The sequence below is a fragment of the Crotalus tigris genome, unplaced genomic scaffold (assembly GCF_016545835.1).
Source record: "Crotalus tigris isolate CLP2741 ecotype Arizona unplaced genomic scaffold, ASM1654583v1 scf7180000017639.5415321, whole genome shotgun sequence".
Classification (NCBI taxonomy): domain Eukaryota; kingdom Metazoa; phylum Chordata; class Lepidosauria; order Squamata; family Viperidae; genus Crotalus; species Crotalus tigris.
This window is the reverse complement of record NW_024096532.1, coordinates 905,657-932,240: the sequence shown is the minus strand read 5'-3', so window position 1 is coordinate 932,240 and position 26,584 is coordinate 905,657. Positions and strand designations below refer to the sequence as shown.

Here is a 26,584-nt window from a genome sequence, read left to right as displayed (position 1 = left end):
AAAGCCCTGGACTAGATGACCTCCAAGGTCCCTTCCAACTTTACTACTACTAATACTACTACTACTATTATTATTATATAAAATAATATATGAAAGATCTGCATCCTAAACATCTAAATAAAGCTAGGAATCAGTTTTAGGATTTATATCAACCATTTAAAGAACCATCTCATAGACCTCCCATGTTTTAGATATGTATGTATGTGCATGATGTAATGTAGCCAGTGTCATACTTGCTGGTAATAGAGTGCTTGTGTTACCAAACTCTGGGCTACTAGTGAAATTATTTGATGTGCAGAGGTCTCAGGAAAATATCTGCATCTATATACCAGAACCAGGAAGCAGTTGTGACTCTGCTCTCACTTTAGATATGCCATTTCCAGCATCCTTTTTAAAACAAGTGGAAACATCAACTGAGTAGACAAAGAGACATACATGGACTAATGGTTCCCAGCCTGTGATCCACAATGATCCTGCAGGTGGGGCCTTGTGAGAGTGGCAAAATGAGTTCACACACTCTTGGGAGGTTGCAAACTCTGACAAGATTTTGACTTTCTCATTCAATATCTTGTGGAATTTGACAACATTGCATGATTTCCAACATTTCAATTTATTTTTTATTGAATCTTGAGACCTTGCAGATGCCAGCTGTGGGAATTACATAGGCTTTTGCTCCTGTAGGTATTAGACTGCTTAGCCCCAAAGGAAATGCTACTTTAACTTGCTTCAGCAGGTTGACATATAAGCTTCTCACAATATGGTGGTTAGGGATGATCATCTGCTCTAACTCATTGTAGTTAGAATAGTCAGGAAAAAAACATTGGTATAAATAATGATACGCCAAAACCCTGAAACTTACATCTGGAAACAAAACAGTTTTAGGAAAACAATCCAGGCAAGTTTTTCTCACAGCTGTCCAAACTGTCAAATCAATAGGCCTCACTATTTGATGACTGCAACAGAATGCATCAACTCATCCCTATTCTAACTGTCAGAATTTATCTCCTCCCCATCTCGGTTGTATTGCAAGGGGTTTCCTGACCCAGCCCCTGCCAGTTCAAGAGTTGGTCTGTCTGTCCCCTTCCCTGCTCTCTTGCCCTCCCCAGTTCTTGGGAGAGGCCTTGCTCCAAGCCAGTTTCCTGCCCACCCACCCCCATCTCCTTTTCCTGCCCCACCTCCTGTGTGTGAATGACCGGAGGCACGGGAAATCCGTGTGCAGTCATTCTGGATTTAAGTCACAGCATATACAGGAACACCATAGCAGAGATCGAAGGGAAGAGAAGATGGAGCTTGGCCCATGGAATGCCTGAAAGGGAGTGATATGCAGAGGACACAGCATCTGGGACATCCTCTGTAGCAGGTAATCACATTAGTCTTTGATGGGTGTGTAATTGGGTGTTTGAGTGCAAAATTTCATAGCCTTTATACTGTAGTTTCAAAACCAGGTTTGGACAGTAAACAGGTAGGAAAATGGGGGAGACTGGTGTGGATGGGGATGAATCCTGATTTATCCCACCACATCTCAAAGGGAATATAATAAAGTCTGGCACTGAAATTTCTTTTCCTCTAGTTCTGTCTCTTTCCACCACTGCCTTCTTCTCACCAAACCCAGAAGGTGGGAGATTGGCTTTCCCCATGCAGTCAACAATTTAAAAAATCCAGTCTCTCTGCATAATTCTTTACTTTTTTTCAAAAATATGTTCTCCATCAAGTCAATATTTGGGGAAAGTTGATAAAGTAGAAGAAGCTGATTGGGAGAAAAAAAAGTCGATTGTGGACAGCAAACCTAGTCTGAGTGGTAAATTGGACTAGAAGACCTCCAAGGTCCCTTCCAACTGGGTTATCCTGATAATCAGTTAATATACTCCACCCTTTGCATTATTTGTTTTCCTTTTTTTATCCAGAGGATGGGGAAATGGGAAGAAATGCATGACTGGAATATCTCTTGATTTTTGGTCTTGGACTTTGAGAAACTTTGGTGATTGCAGAGCAAAACCTCTGGGTTCTGTGCTTAAATAGTAGAGTTTTATGAAGAAAGGAAAAGGCACCAAGTACCGGTTGATTAAATTAGGAATAATTGTATTTTACAGTTTCATTTTAGAGTCCGATTGAAGCATTGGATAGGGTAGGACCCCAGATGGCTTCATCTCATAGGGTTTCCCCATCATTTCCAATCTCCCAAGAACTAAGCAGCTCATGTGAGGTGAGGCCCAGCTGCTCTGACCCCAGAGCTGGTTATCTCATCTTTTCCTGTTGACGTAACTGTTTGATTCAAGGCCTGTGACTCAGCCACCGTGGAAGTTCTGGATTTGTTCTCACTGCCTCTTTGGTCTAGATCTGACTTTTGCAGCTCATGAAAAATTAGCTAATTGGAAACTGGAAGCTTTAGACAAGGAGAAGATCTAGAGCAGATGTTGAAAAGCTACAAGATTTGACAAGATTTATTGGATTACAATGCCCAGAGATATATGAGCAGGCCACATGGCCAACAGCAAGCTGCCTGATAATTCTGGTCATCATCCAACATAACTGAAATGCCCCAAGCTGGAGAAGGGCAACCTAGTATAAAACAGGAAGGTAAGGACAAACCAAACTGAAACAAGAAATGGAGAGCAAAGTCTTTCCAGTTCCATTGCAGGGCTGTGCAAATTTTGTGCAAATAGGTACATATATACATACATGCCACTATATCTGCATCCTGCTTTTCTAAATAAAATGTTTAAAATCATTAAAATAGGCCAGGTAATGTAGTTCAAAGTTTCAAATATATAGGTTAGCAAAAGTGTAAGGCCAGTTTGCTCATATGTCCGATGTTGGAGACCAATGTTTTCCAGGTGCTAAGTATTGGTGAGCAGTGCTAACACATCTCGCTCTCTTCTTTTGCTTCTTTATCTAAAACAGACCTAGAATTAGATTAAAATAAAAGAATGGCATCCAGTAGACCCTTAAAGGAGTGCTCTTTGCAGAGTGAGAGATATGACTACTCTCTCAGGAGCCAGTCAAGCAAGGCTGGAGGTGGCAAAGTAAGAGAGGAGCAGAGAGACTCATATCCATAGGGCTACCAGAACTGGTTGCAGAAATGTGGGCAATCATTAGGTGGCAGCAAAAAGTCAAAGAGTTTTTGTAACTCTTTGCTGTCAAATAGTGATTATCTGGAGTTTTCAGCCCAGATCAGCTACCCTAATAGGAGATTACCAACTCACCAACCTTGCTACTCAAATTGGAATCCAGCTGAGAAGTTGGGACTTGTCGTGTAGCCAGATCAGCTTTAACTCTGTGAAATTCAAGATTTTATGTCTGGCTGGCTATGCCATAATAGTATCTCTTCCCTTTTTTTAGTCATTGTGATACACAGATAATATCCACACATCTGCCCTACCACATATCTTCCCTTGTTCGTGGCCTCTCTATATTAAAGCACAAAAAAAACCCCATCATACTATTTTAAGAAAGAAATTAAAACTGTTAATATTGTGCTATATATGACCAATGCTCTTAATATCCCACAGCTCTGCTTTGTATCAAGTCGCATTCAGGAAGCCAAGATTTAAATATAAAGAAAATAAGAAACTATAACTGCAAGGGGTGAGAACAGCTGGGGAAGCTGTGCCCAAATATTACAGAAGACACTCCGTTCAGGTCAAAGGATGTCAACCAGGAATTGGTCTTACAGATTGCATTTCTCTGTCTTTGTTTCTCCCTCCCCCCCTCCTTCCTCTTCCCTTTCTTGTGTCTTTCAGTAGTTCCAAGTCCTTGTGATCATGTTCTCAGATGAGCGAAAAGACGGGAGCCCCCGCTTTGGGAAACTTCACTTTCCTGTTGGGCTGTGGATCAACTCACCAAAGAAGCATTTTGCAAAGTTGGGACGTAGGTGGCCAAGCGTGGGGTCCGTCAAGTAGGTATTCAAAGAGAACCGTTGCCGAGCTTCCCCTTTAAGCTGTCGTGATATCTAAAATTCATAGCAACACCATCTCCTCTGGACAGATGTGTTCATAGGACAATACCAGGCTTGATTATTAGTAAACATTGAAACGTGGGAGTGGGTTGGTTCTTAGAAGGAGGATGGGATAGAAGTGCTATTGACTGTTGATCAGCCCGTCAGCACCTCAAAGTATCACGAACCCTAACCCTAATCCATCGGATGCGAAATATGTGGGATAGTGCTAGGAGCCAGTGCAATATACACCATTATGCTGGCAAAAGGTTTTATTGCCAAAACAAAGACTGGCTTCAACTGAGCTGTGTCTGTCAAAAGAGCTGCAGTCAAATTCAAGAATTACTACCCTAGAAGAGATCCTGTCAGGTCATCTGAACTGACCTTCAACTCACAGCAGTGCATATGAATTTCAGTGTTTGTCTTCTTTAAGATATTGCATCAGTTCAGGCAAAAATTGTACAGGTGGTCCTCAACTTATCACCACAACTGGAACCAGAACTTCCATTAAGTGAGTCATGCCTGATTTTACGACCTTTTTTGCTGCTGTCATTAAGCAAATCATAAAGTCACTAAATGAATTTGGCTTTATACTTTGGCTTCGCTTTTGGGAAGCCATCTGGGAAGGTCGCAAATGGTGAAAATCAGGTGACCCCAGAATGCTGCAATTGTCATAAATGCATGCCAGTTGCCAAGCACCTAAAGTCTGATCACATGATCAGGGGGATGCTACAACAATCATAAGTCACTTTTTTTAGTGCCATCATTTTGAGTGGTCACTAAACAAATGGTTATAAATTGAGGGCTACATCTATTACAGCCCAAGATTAGTTTTGAGAAACTGAGTCTTGGAATTTTTAGAACAAGGAAAAAAAAACCTTGGCCAATAACTTGTATATGTATATGCATATACATCACAATAACCCATTTTATCACATCTCGTTGCATAATTATGTTCCCCAGCATCAATTGGCAATGATTACTGTGCATTCCGTGCTATTAGTATGTCGAATAATATACTATATCAGTGATGGCAAACCTTTTAGAGACCGAGTACCACAAAACCGGCCCCTCCCCACCACCACCACCCACCCCTGCTCTGCCCCCCATCCCTGCCCACTCTGCCCCAGCTTCGCCTCCACCTGCAGGGCCATCCACTGCCTCTATGGCCTGCAGATCACCCAGGCAGTCCAGCAGTGCTATGGCAGCCACGCCTTCTACCTGCGCATGACAGGACACAAGGGCGGAGTCATGTCCCTGCTGCCCAGCTGCCATGTGCTTGGCTGCACTGCTCCACGTGGGCCATGCTCGAAGGTGACTCTCCTCCGGGGGCGCTGCTGGTGAAGAGGGGGCCATGGGGGGAGGCGGGGCTGGGGCGATGGTGCGCATGCCCACAGAGAGGGCTCTGAGTGCCACCTCTAGCACCCATGCCATAGGCTTGCCACCACTGTACTATATCTTATTGATCTTCACCTCACTCTCATCTGCATTTCCTCTTTCATTCAGTTCAGAAGAATTATAGAACCATTGTGGACACTGAGCCACCGATTTGGAACAGAATCATTAAGTACTACAACAAATGCATGTTCAAAATAGTTAATTTATCCAGGAAGTCATGCAACATTGAACAGACAAAGCAAATAAATCCCAAGGATCAAAGCAAGATCCTTATTCAAGGATCTAGGATGACAGCTGAACAGATGGGTAGAAATTATATTTCCCTGTGATTTGGCAAAGTAATACAAGGCAAATAAAAAAAACGTATCATTGCAAGGAAACTTCCCATTTCCCCATCTCCTTTCAGTTATATCCCACCCTTAACCCTGTCTAGGCTTGCCTGTTTGGGGCATCTTGCTTGTAATTAGAATTTAGCCCAACTTTCTCACAATTTTTCCTAGATGGGGGAAATAGTTTAATTGGTAATCAGCTATACCAGGGGTAGGCAACCTTGGCTCAAGAATTCTGGGAATTGAAGTCCATGAGTCATAAAAGAGCCAAGGTTGCCTACCCCTGAGCTATACCAATAGGGCTGTTCCAGCTGTTGGTTGATGCCATCTTTTTCCCTGCTTATCAGTCCTTAGAATTGCCATCACACAGATTTGGCTTTATGGAGAAATTTCCTACAGATCAGTTCTGGGGGTTGAAGTTTGCACATCTTAACAGATGCTGAGGTTGAGAAATGCTCTAAATGACGACAACGTGAAGTAATTGGTACAAAAAACAGCACTTTCTGTCATGCTCCTGGAATCCTAAAGGTTTAAAAATGTAGCACCTGGTGAAAACTACGTGTTGAGATGATTATCTCAAGTAAGAGGCATGTTTTGGCTCAGTAGTCTGTATCAGCCTGTTTGGACAAGAGGCAATATATATATATATATATATATATATATATATATATATATATATATATATATATATATATATATATATATATATCGTTTTTGTCTTATAAAAGTGCTCATCTCAGAATTGTTTAATAGAGAGATGGGTGGCGTATAAATTCTATAAATAAAACAAAATAAATTTCCATGAGCTTCTGGTTCTCTCATAGATTGAAATAAAAAATGCAACAAAGATGATCAGGGGACTGGAGGCTAAAACATATAAAGAACAGAATTGGGTATGTCTAGTTTAATGAAGAGAAGGATGAGGGGTGACATGATAGTAGTGTTCCAATATCTCAGGGGGTGCCACAAAGAAGAGGGTGTCAAGCTATTCTGCAAAGCACCTCAGAGCAGGACAAGAAGCCATGGATGGAAACTAATCAAGGAGAAAAGCAACCTAGAACTAAAAAGAAATTTCCTATCAGTGAGAACAATTAACCATGGAACAACCTGTCTCCAGAAGCTGTGAATACTCCAAATTTTTAAGAAGAGATTGGACAGCCATTTGTCTGAAATGGTATAAGGTTTCCTGCCTGAGCAGAGGGTTGGACTAGAACAGAGGTCTCCAACCTTTTGGGCACCAGGGACCAGTTCCGTGGAGAGTGCATGGTTTTGTGTGCTGTCTGCATCCCACAGATGGGGCTTTGCTTGTTTGTACGGACCAGTTGCTGGCATGCCGCAACCTGGTACCGGTCCATGGACTGGGGGTTGGGGACCCCTGGACTAGAAGACAAGGTCCCTTCCAACTCTGTTGTTCTGTTCCATTCCATTCCATTCCAAAGATGTCAATTTTCCCAAAGCCCCCAATAACTTCAGAATTTATCAATCCATCTTTCTCCTTTGAATCTCAATCCAGCTGAATTGGTTAGGATCTATCCCTGCCAATCCTGTCTGTTCTCCCCCCAGGTCTACGTCCTCGGACACTGCCAGTCGTGGCAGTGAACCTGTGGAGATGCGCCCAGCCAAGAACAAGGCTGCACGGCACAAGAGGCTTTCAACGCTCTTCCAGCGAGGTGGGGTGGGAGGGCCCACTGGTGGGGGAGGAGGCCGCTGGGCCAGTGAGAAGAAACTAGCTGATCTCATTGACCCCCTGCCTGAAGAACGAGTCAAGCCCCCATCTCAGGGAGAAGTGCCAGGAGTCCTGAAAATCTATGGAGGAGACATCTCCATGGGCGCCAATTACAAGAGCGTGCTGGCAACCGCACGCTCCACTGCCCGCCAGCTGGTGCGGGAGGCCCTGGAGCGCTACGGGGTGACACAACCCAATGCCGAAGATGCCTACGTGTTGTGTGATGTTGTGGGCAGTGTTCATGGCATGGATAGCTCCTGGCAGGCCCAGTACCTCCGGGCAGTTGGTGACGCTGAACGGCCTCTGGTGCTGCAAGACGTGTGGAAGCCCAAAACCGGTTGCACTCGTCGCTTTGAGATCCGGCGCCGATGTGATGTGGAAAGGATGGTCGAAGGGGAGGATGAAGATGGAAGCGGTGAGTGCTCTTCTTCGATGCTGGTCAGCTTTTTTCTACTCCACAGATTCATGAGCTGCATCAATTTTTCAGACATTTGCTTTTGTTTTTCGAAGGGGTTCACATTTCCTGGGCCTTATGTGCAATTTATTTATATGCTTGATTTATATCCCACTTTCCACCCTGGTAGCAACCAAAATTTAAAACCGAAACAGAATATATAAAGCTAGAGCCATAAATTAAAATTAACCCTACATTTTTACAGCTAATTAAAGAAAAGGCTTTTCTCTGCCCAGCGCATGATTAATTTGTGGAATTCGTGAGCATGGGAGGTAATGCAACAGACTTGAGTTTAGAAGGTTTTCACAAAAAGATTTGGTATTTGGTTGGACATCCACGCCTATTAACAGCCATTAATTAGCCAAGAATGCTGAAAATGAAACTTCAATTAGTGTATTTCAAAGTCCCAGATGTTGGAAGGGATGGTAGGATGTAACTGTCCCATTGTGCTCTTGTTGAAGGTCTTCTCAAGTCCATTTAGCTGGATATTATTAGCTCTTTAGTCTGTTCCAAAGCTGCTGTTCTTGTAACTAAGAAAAGAGTCTCCCAGAACTGTTATTTACAACCCCAGAGGTTGGTCCTATGTCATGTTTTTCAATGGCCTTTGGCTTTCATTCATGTGGTCTCCGTTCTTCTAAATAAACATTGGCACAACTTCTCTGAATTCAGCGTACAGGTAGTCTTCAACTTACTACCACAACTCAGCCCAAAATTTCTGATGTTAAGCAAGGCAGTTGTTAAGTGAGATGTGCCCAGTGGTGGGATTCAGATATGTAAACAACTGGTTCTCTATGTGGATGCCGGTTCTGGAAGTCCGTTCTGGGCCTGGGCAACAAAAAATTAGCTACCGGTTCTTTCGAACTGGTGTGAACCGGCTGAATCCCACCACTGGATGTGTCCTCTTTTACAAAGTTTTGCCGCATTTGTTAAGCAGATCACTATGGATGTTAAGTGAATCACCCGGTCATTAAGCTAACTTTCCCTATTGACTTTGCTTGTTGGAAGTTGGCTGGGAAAGTCATAAATGGTGATCACATGACCTCCCCCCCCAATAGTGTAACTGGGTACAAGATAGAGTCATTGGGTACAAGATGGGCGGCAAATAAATTTTCTAAGTATATAAATAAATCCATGCCAGTTGCCAAGCACCTGGATTTTGATCAGGTGACCATTGGGATGCTGCAACAGTTGTTAAATGTGAAAACTGGTCATAAATCACTTTTTTTCAGTACCATTGTAACTTGGAATGGTCACTATGTGAATGGTTGTAAGTTGAGGACTACTTCTATAGCCACAGCAGATAAATCTGAATTGTAGCTCTCTGTCCAAAATACAAAGTCCAAGGCTAATCCGTTCTCTCTTTCCCCTCATTCCTCACAGGCAAATGGAGCAAAGCTCTCTTCCATTGCTTCATTTACCTATCCCAGTGTTTCTCAACCTTAGGAATGTGAAGAAGTGTAGACTTCAACTCCCAGAATTCCTCAGTCAGTATGCTGGCTGGAAAATTCTGGGAGTTGAAGTCCATACATCTTAAAGTTGCCAAATTTGAGAAACACTGATTGACACAAAAAAGTAGTGGGAGGATGGCAGTATGGAAACTCCTTGAATGGAGAACAGGTTCTCCTATTCAGTACGCAAGGCTACAATTGGGATCAGAGTATCCATTTTACAACCTTGTGTGCCATGATTGTTAAGTGAATCACTGCAGTTAAATGAATCGTGCGGTCATGAGGCAAATCCAGCTTCCCAACTGACTTTGTTTTTTGGGAGCTGGCCGTGAAGGTAATACAAGATGATCACATGACCCCAGGACCTCAAAACCAACCATCATAAATACAAGCGGTTGCCAAGCACCCATATTTTGATGTGACCATGGAGATGTTGTGACGGTTTTAAGTGCGAGAACCTGTCATAAGTTTTTTCAAGGCAGCTGTAATTTTGACAGTCACCAAACAAATGTTAAGTCGAGGATTACCTGCATACCGGTGCAAAGGGAACAGGTGCTTAACGCAGTGACATGTTCCTTTTATTTATTTCCTTGCTCGGCTTAACCGTACCTACATATTTCTAGATACCCCCCAAAATAGTAATACAAATAATTAAGTCAGCTTTTCTGAATTTTGACCCCATTTTATCATCATAACTGATTGGGGAGGATTTAGCCTCAAACTTCTGCACCTCTCTGGGTTTCAGTCCTTTCTCTCTCTGTTTCTCGTAGGTATTAACTCTCAGTCACGCCGGCAACAATCACGACGCTCCCGGGCTGCCTCGGGGGGCCACGTGGGTCCCAAGGAGAGAGCAGACAACCTCTCGCTCCGACGCAGCATCAGCGAGATGAACCTCAGCACTAAGCGCCGCAAGGACCGCAAAGGAGTGCTGAGCATGGCAGTCGGTGAACCGGCAGAAGGAGGTCCAGTGGAGGAATCACGGCTCAAAGCAGCCGAAGAGGCTGAGGGCAACCCGGCTCCTTCGGCCTCTGAAGAGGAGGCCACGGATGTGGCCAGCCTTGAGCAGCTTACCCAATGCCTTATCCAGCCCCCAACCGAACATCCCTATTTCCTGCAGTTACTGGGTTATAACGAAAAACAGGTAAATTCACCTTCCGCTGATGGACTTGTTCAGCTTTTCAGAGCACCCCAGAGAGAGAAAAAGCTAAGACAGCTTTCGTCAAATGGATGTCTTCTGGAAAAGCTGAACTTCAGCTCTTATCCTTTTCAGACACGCTGAATGGGGATTATGAGATTTTAATTCTAATTCATCCAGAGAGTGCCTGCTAGGGAAGAGAAGGACTAGAAATTCCTACCCAGCAACTGCACCTGACGTCTTTGTTAACACCCACATTGATGCTAACAGCATTAAAGGGGCTGAGAAGCACCTGGTCCTATGCCATACGCACAGATACACTCACAAACACTCGAGTGCAGCTTTTTGGCCAGGTTTTCAGCTGGTCTAGTCATTCCTTCTCCTGAAACTGGAAAGTCAGAATTTAATCATTTCAAATTGTCATGTTGTGTAGCCCAGGCTCAGGGGACAAGATTGGAATGGAGAGCAAATCCATAGCTGAATAGCAGGAAAGTCTTCCTCATCCTCTTGGCTCCAGTCTTTTTATTAAGCAGATTGAGGGAGTCAGCCTTAGAGAATTGACTTTAATACCATAAAAGCACAGTCCATTGTCAAATTATCTATTTTTTAAAAAAAAATTACTTTCCCAAAGAGAGAAAACCGGTGGGATTTCCTCCCTTAGCACTATAAAAATCTTGGGATTCAAAAAACACACTAAGACAGTGGTTCTCAACCTGTGGGTCGGGACCCCAGTTGGGGTCGAACGACCATTTCACGGGGGTCGCCAAACAACACAGTCTGCCATTTTTTTCCCCCTTTTCCTTAGCTGTGCTACTCCCTTTTATTCTATTGGCTTTTGAAAGCCAATAGAATAGACTCTCTTGAATAGAGTCTAATTCTATTGGCTTTCAAAAGCCAATAGGAATTGTCCAGGCTGTCTCTGCCCTGCTGAGCCTGCCAAAAGTCCCATTCTGCAAACGGTGCTGCACCAGTTGAATAGTCCTCAACTTACGACCGGTTGGGGGTCGTGGCATTAAAAAGGTTGAGAACCACTGCACTAAGACAACATGCTGAACCACAAAGCACTACTCAGTGCAGAACTGCCTAGCCCAGGGGTCATGCAAATTCAACCAATTGTGTGCAGTTGCTAGTGCTCAACTTAAATGCCCCAATCCCTGAGCGTTCGTACACTTAAAGCACCCCATTATCACAGGCAAAAATCTTGAATCTTCTTTTGGGCAAAAGGCTGGCAAACCTAAGTAAAAATCACACAGATTTCAGAAAGGGATCTTTCTTGCTAGTAGGGAGGAAAATGTAACCTTGAAAACTGTACATTTCCATTTGTCCCTGCAAGGAGTTAATTAAATGGAATCATTTCCTTTCCAGAGCTTTCACATCTAAACCAGGTAACCCAGTGGTGGGATTCAAATATGTGAACAACTGGTTCTCTGTGTGGATGCCACTTCCGGAAGTCTATTCTGGGCCTGGGCAACAAAAGATTAGCTACCAGTTCTGCCGAACTGGTGCAAACTGGCTGAATCCCACCACTTTTCACCTAAACTGCACCCTTCCCAGTTTCTCATACTGCTCTGCTCCATTTCTCACTTTCTGCAGGAGTTTGTCATCCACGTGATGACACGTCGCCGCCACATCTTTGGACGCCCCGAACGTCGCCCAGCTCCAGACCAATCAAGCTTTGTGGACACCTTTCTGAATGCCCCCGACATCTTGCCGCGGCACTGTTGTGTGGTATCCTCGGTGCCCCCCGCCGATCCCAGCCAGCCCCGGAGTTCAGCCATGGTGCGGCCTTTCCGGGGAGCCTCTATCACCCACAATGGTGCCCCACTCCATCGCCAGGTGGAGTTGGCTCCTGGAGACTTGCTTGGCATGGGGCAGTACTTCCTCTTCATGTACAAAGATCCACGAGCTGCCACTGCTCCTCCAGCTTGGCTGCCCAAAGCCTGGGTGTCTCCAGGGCTGGTGGGGGCCTTGGCTTGCCAGGCCTGTGGCCGGTCCCTGCAGGAGCGGCAGGAGGCATTCCGGGCCTATCTCAAGAGCCGAGAACCTCAGCTCCGCTACCGCCCCCAGGAACAGGAGGCGCTTTTGGCTGAGATTGTGAGGCTGCAGGAAACATCCACTTGCAGGCTGGGACCCGCCTTCCTCTTTGGGCTCTGCCTGGAGCACGCTGCTCGGGAGCTGGAGCCAGGGCATCTGCCCAGGTTGATAGCCAGGATCGCTCAGCTGGTGAAGGAAGCTGTTTGGGTAAAGGGTTTTCTATTTCTTTGCTTGGGTCCTATCATGCCCCATATCAGGGGCCTTCAAACTTGATCCTTTTATGACTTGTGGACTTCAACTCCTCAGCCATGCACAAGTCACAAAAGGGCCAAGTTTGAAGACCCCTGCCCTATATCCTTGATGAAAAAGGATAGTCCTTTATTTCGGAAGGCTGTCCTTTAGATTTATTTAATTACAGCTGGTTCTCAACTTATGACCAGTCGCTTGGCGACCATTGGAAGTTATGACCAACCAAGAAAAAAGAGGACTTATAACCTTGATTCAAAGTTACGACAATTGGGTCACCTCTGTGGTCACATAATCTTCGGGCACCTGGAAACACAGCTGTATTTATGGCCGTTTGCAGCATCCCACCAGCATGTGACCACATTTTACAATGGTTTTGCAAAAAATGGTCATTTATGGTTCTTGCACCCATATTGACCCCTTGGTTTGCTTAACGACTGCAGTATTTGTTTAATGACTGCAGGTTCGCTTAATGACCATGGTGATTCCACTTCAAAACCATGGCAAAAAAACATGTTAAACCATCATTATGGTGTTAACATGAGGGCTCTCTCTCAGAGCAAATCCCACTCCCTATTAGCACTGATTACCTAATTTGGTCATGAAACATCTGCAAGAAAACACCCAAGCTCAGAGAGCGCCAAGGGTTCCTCATTTCAACCCTGAGCTGCAAATAGTCTCCTCAGAAGTACAAGTCCCCACCTTTTCTTTTCTGTATTCTGAATCTCATTAATCCAAATCCAGATAGTCTGTGTCATGTTATATCCATTGTTATATGGCTATGACATTCTGTCATGGAATGGAAGACAGCATGACTAGTTTCCTTCAAAAAAGGAAATACAAGAAAGGAGTACTGTAAGAAAACTGGTTTTCAATGATTAATTGCAAGATGCTGTTCTTCTGGCTCCACACAAAAAGTAAAAATGAATCTGCGTTCTTCTTCCTTTCTTGCTTTCGATTGTTTTCTAAAAATAATCAGAAGAGAAACAGAATCGTATGAATGTAAAATAAAATCTTTACATCCATAGTTGAGTCGAATTACACAGGTGTAGAACCTATAGGGAAAAACTCCATGTCTGACCTCCATATTTGATCTCTTTAAATGAAGTAAGTATAACAAATACTTTTTCCCCCATCGATCCTCCAGTAACTGTAGAAGTCTTTCTGACTATCAGGTATGGAAAGGGTTTGAGGCCAAGAATGTGGTCCTCCCTAAATAATTTCGTTTTCTCCGTATTCTTCTTCCTAGAGCAAGATCAAAGAAATCAGAGATCGACAACCAGAAAAGTAAGTAAATTAATAATCTCTAGAAGACTGTTTTCCAAGGCAAGTCATAATATGAGGCTTGGTCAGTACTGTAGTTTGTTTTGAGCTACAGATGTTGAGTGATTTGGGAGGTACAACAGAGAAGCCTCTAGTCATTTCCTTTTATTGGGGAGATGAGCTTTGGGTTCCTAGCAGCTTAAATTTGCTTGTACCCCTTGAGAGCAATGAAAAATGCTGCTTTATCATTCCTGGAGAGTAAGGTTCATCTGCTCATCCAGTCAAGATCTATTTGTGGAATATTAGGAAGATCTTACTATTAGTTTGAGATGGCCAAAGTGGCTTGGACAACACTCCAAGCTATTGAGAAATGTTCTTATTTCAAAATAATGATCTTAAACACTTCAACAAGTTTGTGCCTGAAGATATTTCTATGGCCCAAGAGCATAATAATCACTTTCAGTTCACTAAAGTTAGCCTTCCCTCCAGATTTATTGAAATAATATCTTTCAGAATTCCTAGCTTTGTGAAGGATACAGGATAACAGAAGCTGATTTAGCTGATGTGTTGCTCCAGACCAGGGATAGGGAATCTTGGCTCTTTTATGACTTGTGGACTTTAACTCCCAGAGTCAGCAAGGCTGGTTTAGGAATTCTGGGTATTGAAGTCCACAAGTCATAAAAGAGCCAAGGTTCCCTACGCCTGATCTAAACCAAGGATCCTCAACCTTCATAATTTTAAGATGTGTGGACTTAAACTGTGTTACTGGTTGGGAAATTCTGGAAGTTGAAGTCCACACATCTTAAAGTTGCCAGAGTTGAGGAACACTAATGTAGACATTTTTCTACCTCTGTTGAAGTGACAGACTTTCTAAACTTGAGCAAGCTCAGCAATCAAGTTCAGTTTGCTTGCTCAGCCTTCTGGGATGCTGTGATGCAATTTATCCTTCTCCATCTTCAGACATCTAGATAGGTGGAGGTAACTCCTACCAGTTCCAGCCAGCACTGACATTTTGGCACTTGACTGGAGATTATGAGAACTGACCTTAAGTTGGGGGAGGTCAATAATAAATACTTTTCTTTGTTTTAAAAAAAAATACAAGTTGGGTTAACAGTAAATGCAGAAATATTGATAAACAATAAATTGTTTTCCAGGTCAACAGGACACCTTTGTATGGTTTCGTTTTTCCCATTTGTGAATAATTTAGTTCAGAGGTGTCCAACCTGACAATTTTAAGACCTGTGGACTTCAATTGCTGGCTGAGGAATTCTGGGAGTTGAAGTTCGCATGTGTTAAAGTTGCCAAGGTTAGATACCCCTGATTTATTTCTTCCTATCCTTCTGTTGTTTAGTTCCACCCCTACTTGTAAAAAATAGTTTCTCCCGTTTAGCTTAGACAACTTTCACACAATCTTCATTTAAACCATTTTCAAATCAACAGCATTTCCAGGTCATACATAACAAATACCAAGAGACAACAGGTTTTATAGAGATCAGTAGTTGTGTATGATTTTTCCCCTTAAGAAAACAAAATTGCATTATCTATCTGCTCCAGCACTGGAGGGGAGAAATTACAGGAATTAGAGAAGAATGGAACTTTTTTGATATACGATATTACTGAACAAAGCTATAAAATCACAGCATATCTAAGATCACTCTTGTGACAAACAATTTCATAAGAACAATTGCAGATTGGCTGTGCTGAATATGTGCCTGCCCAGATAAGCTATACAAAATATCCAGAACTTCTCAAAGAATGCAACAAAAAGGCCTTATTGTGTGGTAGCAATATGAACAGTGTGAAAGGCAAATTGCAACCGCACAAGTAGAAACCACACACCTCTGTCCTCTGGAAGAAAAGTTCACAATCATCAAGAAAGACTGAACTTGGCGTGAACTCTGAAAATGTGTAGAATGGCTTGAATGCAAAATATCCAGTCCAGTTGTTGTTTTAATATCCCTGCCAAAAATCAGCTGCCTCTTGCTGGCAGGTGAGAACTTCTTCAACCTCCGCCACCCCTTGACGCTAATCTCTGTCACTCTGGTGTTCCTTGCAGCCAGCAAGAAAAAGGAGAAGCAGGAAACCTCAGCATTGAGGAAGTGGCAGCTGACCTGCGCCCCCTCATGCTATGGATGGCTAATTCGATGGAGCTACTCAACTTAGTGCAAAAAAGAGTCCTAGACATTGAGAAAGATCTGGATTTGGAAGGTGAGCCAAGAATCTTCTTTTTTCTAGTAGTCAAGGAAGATTGAAGGCCAGGCCAACTGTTTTTTCAAAGACTTATCCCAGAACAGAGGGGTCAAGGAAATAGGATTTCCTGATTTCTCCAAGACAAATATTATTGACTCAAAGATAATTGCGATGTCACAGAATGGGGGCTGAGTGCTACCACTTTCTCTAGAAAAGACGCTCAACAAAGGGAATCATAGCTTCTGCATACGTAGCCCAGAACTTTAAGGATGTTCTACCAAACTAATACAGCTTGATATCAGTTGAATACGCATAGTTTTCCCCAAAGAATCTATTACACCTTGCAGTGCAATTTGAAAATGTTCCATACATTCCTAGTTTCCATGGCAGAACAATTCTTGGTAGAGCTATTGCCTCTCTGTAATATTACACAATGTTCTCAAACCCTCTGCAGGAGTTGCACACAATGCATTGCTCTCCAGTGACCTGGAGACTTGTGATGAAGCCATGGCTGTCTTAGATGAAGTCATCATGTCTACGTTCCAGCAATCTGTGTACTACCTCACTAAGGTGAGCAAGCAGTCCGCAAGGATCAAGCCTGACCTTCTGACCCTTCCCTTTTTCTAGTAGTCTCAGTGTCTAATTCTTTCTTCATCCGGCAGACTCTATACTCAGCCCTTCCTGTCTTGCTAGACAGTAACCCCTTCACAGCCACCACTGACCTGTCGCATGTGCCTGAGCTGAGCAACATGCCGGAGGGAATCCGAGGGACCCTGGCCATCTACCAGGCAACACTTGAACTCACCCGTGACTGTGACTTGCACCCTGACCTTGTTTCGCAGACCTTTGGATACCTCTTCTTCTTCTCCAATGCTTCGCTCTTCAACACCATCATGGAAAGAGGTGGGCCAGGAACAATATGCAGATGTTTTCCAGGGAAGTGGGGAAAGGGACACCAATTTGAAAGAATTGAAGGTGGATAAGCAGAAAAAAAAACACTTCATTATTTTGTGGAAGAAAACTAGAAAGGTTCACTTCTGTAACATAGGGCTAGGCCAGTGATGGAGAACCTTTTAGAGACCCAAAACCCACTTATGCATCATCAGGTGCCATGTGGGTGTGGCCCATTGGCTGGGTGTGGGTGTGGTGGTAACGGCAGACTGGGTGAGACTAAAAAGTTCAATCAATCAATTCCAATTTTGCAAAAAAAATTTCCCGTGAGAAGTTGAAATTGACTGATTGATTGAACCTTTTTTTTTCCTTTTGCACACGGCAGCGGAGGCCTAAAACGAAAACGTTTTATAAAACCCAGCTGAAGGCCTAGGACTGGGGCAACGGTGCATGTGCCCACAGAGAGGGCTCTGCATGCCGCCTCTGGCACTCGTGCCATAGGTTCACCACCACTGGGCTAGGCGGTACTTCGCATCTGAAGACAAACAGATGCACCCATCTGCATTTGCCTCCTAAAAACCCTCCTGGGTTTTTGCACTGCGTAAGAGGAAGGACTCTGCCTCAAGTAAATTGTCATTCAACTTTCTGCATGGGAAAGAAAAGGAGCAAAGATAGAGGAAGAAGATTGGTTTATTTGTAGAAAAGCTTTTGATGTTGAGCATAGAAGCCAAAACTATCCTAAGGCTTGATGTAAAAAGGGCAATTTTTGAACACTAAAACAGGTTGCATTTCTTGTGCTTGTGAGCAGTTTAAGACATACAGGGTAGCAAAGGATGATACAAATGGAAATATCAGGATGGCTGAAAATGATGGAGCAAGAGGAAGAAAAGGATGACTAAAACAAGAGGGTTTTTTTGTTAGGAGAGGGAATTTACGGAAAGTGTTCATCTGGCTTTTGTGCATTGGAAGGAAAGGAATCAAGTAAGAGTGTAAGAAACTAGAAACTTGTAAGAATTAGGAGCCTGAGAGTTCTGTGAAGGAAATGGACCATGATAAACTAACCAGATGGGCTGTGTCTGCTGGTCCCAAGGCCCCAGATTTGCATTAGTCAGTCTCACCATGCTCTGCAACTACCAGGCCTTCAGTTGAACTGTCAAGTAATTTCAGGAATTTATAATTGCTTTTGAGGTGCTTTTTAAAAAATTGCTAATGTAGAGGGGAGGGAAAAAGAAGAAAGAAAATAAATAAGAAAGAAAGAAAGAAAGAAAGAAAGAAAGAAGAAAGAAAGAAAGAAAGAAAGAAAGAAAGAAAGAAAGAAAGAAAGAAAGAAAGAAAGAAAGAAAGAAAGAAAGAAAGAATTTGGATTTTGAGTGAATATTTTAGGCAGTGAAGGATTTTTGCTTGTATTAACGAGACCAAATGAAACAAGAACCCCTTTCTGTCTTCAGGGAGATGTGAGAAATCCAGAACTCTTCCACTTCTGTGTTTTGCTCCTGAGCAGTGAAAAGAAATAATCCCATTCCGCCTCTCCCTGCTACCCAGCCTCCACCACCCCAGCAGCTGCTGTTTCCTCCTATTTTTTCTTCTGGTCTCTGGTGGAAACTGGCTATTTCCTGCCTGTCCCAAAGTTCAGGGCTGCCCTCGGACGCAGCAGGAAACAAGCCTGGCTTCCAGGGGCGGCTCCCTCCTCCAGACGTGGTGGGGGTGGGGTACGCTGGGGCTAAGCTACTTGGCAGGAAAGCCAGGGATGTCAGTCAGGCTTACCACCTCTTCCTCCTTGCCTCCCACCCCCCCCCCCATTTCCAGGTGGCTCCCAGTCTCTCTTCCAGTGGGCCAAGGCGGTGCAGATCCGAACCAACCTGGACCTCGTCCTGGACTGGCTGCAAGGAGTTGGCCTGGGGGACATTGCCACAGAATTCTTCCGCAAGCTCAGCAACACAGCCAACCTGTTGTGCGTGCCCAAAAGCAGCTTGCTTCAGGTGAAGGAGCCGGTTCACATCCCCCCTCCTCTCCACCAATGGGCTTGAGGGGCAGCAGCTCACCTCCATGTCTTTGTTCCCATTCAGGGACAATTCTGATGTGGGGACAGCTCACTACATGTGGTTCCCGGCTTATCACCATCTAGTGACCATTCAAAGTCACAACGGTGCTGAAAAAAGCGATTTACAACTGATCCTCACTCTTACGACCTTCACAGCGTTCCCCCCACATGATTAATAGTTGGGTGCTTGGCAACTGGCATGTATTTATGACAGTTGAAGCATTCCAGGGTCATGTGATGAACATTTGTCTTTCCCAGCGTGCTTCTGACAAGCAAATTCAGTGTGGGAAGCCAGATTTGCTTAACAACTATATGATTCATTTAACAATTGCAGCAAAAAAGATCATAAAATTGGACCTAACTCACTTAACAGTCATCCTACTTAGCACCAGAAGACTTATGACCAAACTGGGGTCATAAGTCAAGAACCATCTGTAGGACTACTTACTATCAGGTCCTGATAGTATTTTATGTAAGATCCGATACCTCTAAAGAAAATATTAAATTACAAGTGTTTTTGCCCCACTTTATATGCAAATACAGCAGCCAAGGACTTAACCAACACAGCAGTGTTTTTCTGCAGTTCTACCCAAGTCTGTCCTGAGAATCTCCATTTTCTTCAATACGTATTTCTACATATTAAAGGCCAATCCAAAAAACTGTCACAGTAGTAACAACTTCAGATGTGTGTGGGATTGTTATTATATAGTAGTAATAGTAGTAAAGTTGGAAGGGACCTTGGAGGTCATCTAGTCCAACCCCCTGCTCGGGCAGGAAACCCTACACCATTTCGGACAAATGGCTGTCCAGTCTCTTCTTAAAAACTTCCAGTGTTGGAGCATTTACTGCTTCTGGAGGCAAGCTGTTCCACTGATTAATTGTTCTAACTGTCAGGAAGTTTCTCCTTAGTGCTAGGTTGCTTCTCTCCTTGATTAGTTTCCACCCGTTGCTTCTTGTCCTGCCTTCAGGTGCTTTGGAAAATAGCTTAATTCCCTCTTCTTTATGGCAGCCCCTGAGATATTGGAATACTGCTATCATGTCCCCCCTTGTCCTTCTCTTCGTTAAACTAGACATACCCAATTCTAGCAACCGTTCCTTATATGTTTTAGCCTCCAGTCCCCTAATCATCTTTGTTGCTCTTCTCTGTACTCGTTCTAGAGTCTCAACATCTTTTTTACATAGTGGTGACCAAAACTGGATGCAGTATTCCAAGTGTGGCCTTACCAAGGCATTAAAGAGTGGTATTAATACTTCACGTGATCTTGATTCTATCCCTCTGTTAATGCAGCCTAGCACTGTGTTGGCCTTTTTGGCAGCTGCAGCACACTGCTGGCTCATATTTAAGTGATTGTCTACTAGGACTCCGAGGTCCCTCTCACAGTTACTACTATTGAGCATGGTGCCACCTATGCTCTCCCTGAGTCTAGCAGGACAGGGTGTCCTGATTAATAAGTAGTAAATATTAAAATAGGTGTCACTTATTTTTCTGAACCCATTCTTTAGTAACACTAATAATAATGATGATAAAGTTGGAAGGGACCTTGGAGGCCATCTAGTCCAACCCCCTGCTCAGGCAGGAAACCCTATACCACTATCCCTCTGTGTGTAGAGCTTACACTAGGAGATCAAATAAATCTATCACTTTGTTTTTAATGTCATGTAATCAGTAACTTCAGTTGGTTACAACCTTTTCGGTCAACATCTGTGTTTTAAAAAATAATGCTCCTGCCAATATTTAGTATCAAGATAAAGGAAATGGGCCTTCCCCCTCCCAAGCTGTTTTTATTTATAAACAAATTCAATCTATGAATCTATAATGTCGAACTATTGACCAGCCATTTCTTTAAAAAAATGTCCGTGGGGGGGGGGATAATTCTGCCTTCTTCCTCTGAAACAATGCTATTAGGGGTGTTGGATGCAATTAAACATTCTACTGAGAACAAATCAGGTTTAGAGGACTGCCATAAGGGCCATTACAATTTTTTAAAATATGTTGTGTTCTATCAATATACAGGCATCCTGGTCCCGCCTAAGAAATGATTATCCAGCGCTAACACCAGCCCAGCTCCAACATGTGCTCAGAAATTACCAGCTGGGGCCAGGCCGTGCATCTCCTGAATGCTGGAACCCACCTGACAAGGAGCGAGACGAGATGGCACAAAGTACATGAGCATTTTAGTGTCAAGTCTATAAGTTGTTTGCCAATTTTTGGAGACTTAACAGGGGTTTCTCTGGCCTTTATTCCATATGTTAGTGGTGACAAACCTATGGCACGGGTGCCAGAGGCGGCACTCAGAGCCCTCTCTGTGGGCACGTGTGCCATCGCCTCAGTCCTAGGCCTTCAGCTGGGTTTTATAAAACCTTTTCGCTTTAGGCCTCTGCCGCCATGTGCAAAAAAAAAAAAAAAAAAAAAGGGTTCAATCAGGCAATTTCAACTTCTCGCGGGGAAAAAAAAGATCTTGCAAAGTTGGAATTCATTGATTGAACTTTTTAGTCCCATCCAGTCTGCCATTACCACTGCAGCCATGCCCACCTAATTGGCCACGCCCACCCAATTGGCAACACCCAGCCAATGGGCCACATCCACCTGGCACTCGACGATGGATAAGTGGGTTTTGGGTTGCAGTTTGGGCGCTCAGTCTTTAAAAGGTTTGCCATCACTGCCATATGTTCTTAACCAGGACAAGATCACACCCCAATAAGATCAATTTCCCCCCTTGATCTCATGGCATTTCCTTATTCTTACCCCAGTCCATAAGTAAAGCAGCTGAAATTACCATTATAAAATGCCAGTATAAAAATATTTTCCTCCTTAAGCCCCCACAGTCTCAAAGTCTATAAAATCTGTCATCCATTCTCTTAGAGGTGGCCGATTCTAAATAGGATCAAAGGGGTGTTTTGGGAGCGCCTTTACCTTCTTCATTAGTGCTTTGTTTTCTGAGCTCCTTTCAGTCCTGCCACATCTCTCTTTCCCTGCTTTTGACATCATCTTCATCTTTTCTTCAAGCTTCTACCAAGGCAGACGAGAGCAGAGTGGAGCTTCAGTATTTTATCTTGGGAAGAAGACAGTCTATTTTTCATTATTCATCTAGAACAGTACACTGAAATGTATCTTTTCGTTCAGATGTGGCACCCCCATTATTTTCCTGCTGTAACTGGAAAATACGGAGAGAACCTGAGCTGACTATTGCCCAGCTTTCAAATATTTGTCTGCTTTAAGCATTTCCCAGCCCTTGTAGCTGAAGGAGGAAACCTGCTTGCTCAGCAATGTGGTAGTTTCAGATCCCCTTTGTAAAACTTAGCTAGTTATACTAACAAGGCCTGGCCTGCCTCCCTTCTCTCCAGGACTATTTCTGCCCCATATATATCTTAATTTATTATTAAAGTTATATGCCCCCCCATCTCACTATCCAAAGCAACTGGACGGCTTACAATGTAGTAAAAATATAAGTATAAAAACAATTTTTGTGACCCTGTAATCCAGGGGTGTCAAACTGCCAGTTTCATCATACCGGAGCCACGCCCACACCATTGCCGGCAATGGCGAAAAAGCTCCGATACGTCGCACAATGTCACGTGACGTCACGAGTTTGACATGCCTGCTGTAATCCTTTGATTCAGGGTGGAGTCAGGATGACTGAATGGAGCTGAGTGTTTACTGGCCAGATGCCCTTCCTGACGCCTATGCCGCGTTCTCAACAGGTGTTTTCTCTTTACACCCTGATAGAGAAACATCTGTCACTGCCTAAGAATGAACTTTCAACCTTCCAAGTGAGAGGCAAGCATCTTCACCTCTAGGCTGCTGTATATAAAAATATGTTTTTACATAAATATGAAAACAATTGCAAATATAAAAAAAATTAAAATTCCAAGAGCAGCCTTTCCATGTGTCAGACTATTCATCTTGGAGATGCTCAGCTAGGGTGTTAGGAAAGAGGTAAACCGACCAAGCTAGGGTGGCTAAAACCAGGCCCACGCTCTTCTTTGATGGTAGATGTTTTCTCTGCTGGTTGAAAGAAGCTATCAGCAAACCTGGAGGGGAAAATAATCCTTTCCTATGAGAAGCACAGTCTCTACTGAGGACAGCACCATTCATCAATGACTAGGAACAGGACAGGAACTGGCAATGGGGCTAACAAACGTTATGCTGGCTCAGATTCAATCTGACCCAGGATGACTGGGCAGCCTGTGCCAGCTAGCAATTCATCAGGTGAAGCTTTCTTCTGCATCCATATCTCCCTTTTCATTCAGTTCTAATCTGGATCTTTCTCTTCCTATGGCATTCTTTCACCCCCAAAATATATAAACTGGGATGTGGACATTAAAATCAACCCAGGACAGAGACATGAAAAATGTTAAGAAAAGAAACAGGATAATTCCATTGCCTTCAGTGCAAAATCAACCCTCTCAAATTATCATCTCGTCAACACCAATTCAGTCATGGTGCTTCTGTTTTGGTACAGCAGATCATGACAAAGCCTATAATGCTGGTGTTGGATTTAATGTCTTTCCTCTTCCTTTCTTATCTCCTATGCCTTATGTGTAAAACTGGGGTCGAGTGTACAAAATCAAGTCGGGTGTACAAACTCTTATGCTAATAATATTTGAAAGAAGCTATTATCTTACTCTTTTGAACTAAAGAGTAAGATAATAGTCACAATTTAATGGTTCTCCTCTAGGAAAACCTGACCATCCACTTGAGGTGTGGTGGTCCAGTGGCTTAATGATGCTGGAAATGGCCTTTGCTCCAGCGGTTCAAGTCCTAGCCTTGTGTGGCAGGTGAGCTCCTTCACTCGCCTCACCTTCTGCCCACCGAGTAGGTCTAAAGCATCTTATATGCGAGTAGATAAAAAGGTACCACTTGGTGGGAAGAAGAGCTGGCTCTGTGCAGATGGTAAGAACGCTGCTGGTGCTAAACCTTCCCATTGTGATACCGCTTTGCAAGCTGGCTTTGGTGGAGATAGTTCTGAATGATGTTCCAGGAAAGCTCCTGGTCTTTCTTCTCATGCACAATAGCTCACCCCTCAGGCACATTTTGGAAAGTGCACAAGCATGAACCGAACAGGGCTAGCAGTCTTAGGCAGCCAAACTACTATTCTATACTATTCTCCTGGCTAATGTAACATCACCATATGCTAAATAGATAACCATCAACTGCTCTCTTTTCATAATTTTTATTTCCTCAGGTGATATATTTGAGAGTTTCACCGACCATCCACCCCTTATTCTTCCATGTGATGGCTTCCGCTTGCGTCTGTCAGAGCCCGTGCTAGATGACACTCTGCATCGCCAACTGGTGCGCTTGCGCCGTTTTCTTTGGGAGTTGGAGCGTGAATCTCTCCCAGCCAATCAGAGAGCAGTATATGGGCTGGATCCCAGCCAATGAAAAGAGGCACCAGTGCCAACATTCAAGATGGTGCTTTGACCTCGAGAAGCTCTTTTCACAACAGACTCTGTTGGGTCAGGCTGGATATTAGAAAACCTCGATCCAATTCTGGGAAATGCAGAATCACCTGAAATAGCTCTTATTTCTTTGCAAGCAGAATGGTCTGGGAAGATCAGAGGTTGCCCTGGTATCCAAGGTCAGAAAGAATAAATTCTTTGGCTTCTGTTCCAACTTTGCAGCCATGCCATCTGGTGGCAGGTGCTGACTTCAAGAAACAATCTGGACATGTCTTTGAAAGGGGACTCACCTCAACACTGGGTTATTATTTTTGGCCTCAGGTAATACAGTTTGTAGCAAACTATGTATTCTTTTTTTCTTTGCAATAAAATGATTATCTGAAACGAATAAATCACGTATTTTAGGATGGCATATAGCGATGGCATATGTTATCCAGAAGGCAGAAGTGTAGGAAGCAGGATAACTAGAAAAAGTGTATTCTGGCTACTTCAGGCTCTCTAGGGCAGTGTTTCTCAACCTCGGCAACTTTAAGATGTGTGGACTTTAATTCCCAGAATTCCCCAGCCAGCTGAGAGTAAAAGTCCATACGTCTTAAAGTTGCCAAGGTTGAGAAACACTCCCCGAAAGTATGTTGACTTGGGTCTGATGGGGCTGTCTGTACTTAACGTGAAACATTTTGTAAAATGTAAAACATTTAATGTAAAAATTCAGTGTGCTGTTCTTTGATTTCTTTGGTAGAGGTTTGCTATCGCTGGGACGTGCCTCTTTTCCATTGTCCCAGACCACAAGTGTGCTATCTTTGTCAATAGCATCAGTTTCACGGCTGTGCCTGGAATTAATCTCTGAAATCCGAGCTTGGGGAAGACCTATGAGCTCATGCCCCTCCCCTCTCTGGATGTCAAATGAAGCTCCTGGCAAAGCAATCATAGCAAGCCCTTGGTACGAGTGTTTTGCACCAAGGATATTGCAGCCAAGACAGGTAATCCAGAACTGTTCACCACAGACATTAGTTATTTTATTATTTTATTTATTTATTTATATCCCGCCTTTACTATTTTAACAAATAACCCAAGATGGTGAACATTCCTCCTATTTTCCCGACAACAACAACCACAACCATGTGAGGTGAGTTGGGCTGAGAGAGAGTGGCTGGCCCAGGGTCACCCAGCTGGCTTTCATGCCTATGGTGGGACTAGAACTCATATTATAGAGAGGGAGATCCAGGTGAAAGAAAATATCTGGGCCAATTGACCACAAGTAAATCAGGAGTTTTAGCCCTGGATCATGAAGCTCTGGATTCTAATCAAGAAAAGCCACAGGTCTGGCTGCCCAGTCTTGGGGAGAGGGACCATGCTGTGTAACGCAGCTCACACAAAGATCATGCATGTTGGAGGGCAGGGGAAAAAACATACACACAGCATGCGTGTATCAACCAACCATCTTCCACTCTGAAAGGCAGGTAGTCCTCGACTTACAACCAAAAAGTCGTGACGATTATAAAGCGGGTCACCCACTTGACCAAACTGATTTTTGCAGTGGTTGTTGAGTGAACATCACAGTTATTAAGCAAACACATTGTTCACTATGGGCCGGTTTTGCCGAAAAGTGTAAGTAAATGTTGGTTTTCTGCAAAACTATCTTAAACAGTCACACGATTGCAGCAGACTGCAAATGGCCATAAATGAGGGTTGGTTGCTGAGTGCCTGAAATGTAGAAACATGACTGTGGGGAGAGGACAACCATGGGAATTTTGGAACCAGGTCGTAAGTACCCCCGGAGAGTCTGTAACTTCAAATGGTCCTGGTCCTAAGTCGAGGACTACCTGAAAGAAAGTAAAAGGGCTGGAGTATGTGAATCTCTAGAGGAAAAGCAGATTTGTATACCTTTTACCCTTGTCTATATTTTTACTTGGGAATTTGAGTCCAAAATAGATTAGGAGATGAGAGCCACAGAAAGCAACATTACAGAGACAAAAGAGCCCTTGCTCTCACTACTTACAAACTCACTCTCTCTCTCTCTCTCTCTCTCTCTCTCTCTCTCTCTCTCTCTCTCTCTCTCTCACACACACACACACACACACACACACACACA

General features: G+C 43.6%; 1 protein-coding gene across 1 annotated transcript; it reads left to right on the top strand.

Moving 5' to 3' along the window:
• The first annotated feature begins 1,228 nt into the window (after positions 1–1,228).
• RASIP1 (Ras interacting protein 1) lies at positions 1,229–25,199 on the top strand. The gene is made up of 12 exons (XM_039335020.1): positions 1,229–1,360; positions 3,741–3,895; positions 7,225–7,802; positions 10,060–10,430; positions 12,018–12,665; positions 13,954–13,991; positions 16,024–16,175; positions 16,612–16,727; positions 16,820–17,060; positions 18,855–19,027; positions 21,104–21,251; positions 24,276–25,199. Exons 2-12 carry the CDS (start codon positions 3,762–3,764, stop codon positions 24,473–24,475), a joined length of 2,799 nt encoding a protein of 932 aa, XP_039190954.1. The 5' UTR covers positions 1,229–1,360; positions 3,741–3,761; the 3' UTR covers positions 24,476–25,199.
• Positions 25,200–26,584: the final 1,385 nt, after the last annotated feature.

Excerpts from the sequence above, each read along its gene's own strand:
- RASIP1 (XM_039335020.1), top strand. The coding sequence starts at position 3,762 with ATGTTCTCAGATGAGCGAAAAGACGGGAGCCCCCGCTTTGGGAAACTT. Across the intron at positions 16,176-16,611 it reads GAAAGATCTGGATTTGGAAG|GAGTTGCACACAATGCATTG; the intron begins GTGAGCCAAGAA and ends AACCCTCTGCAG. Across the intron at positions 16,728-16,819 it reads CTGTGTACTACCTCACTAAG|ACTCTATACTCAGCCCTTCC; the intron begins GTGAGCAAGCAG and ends TTCATCCGGCAG.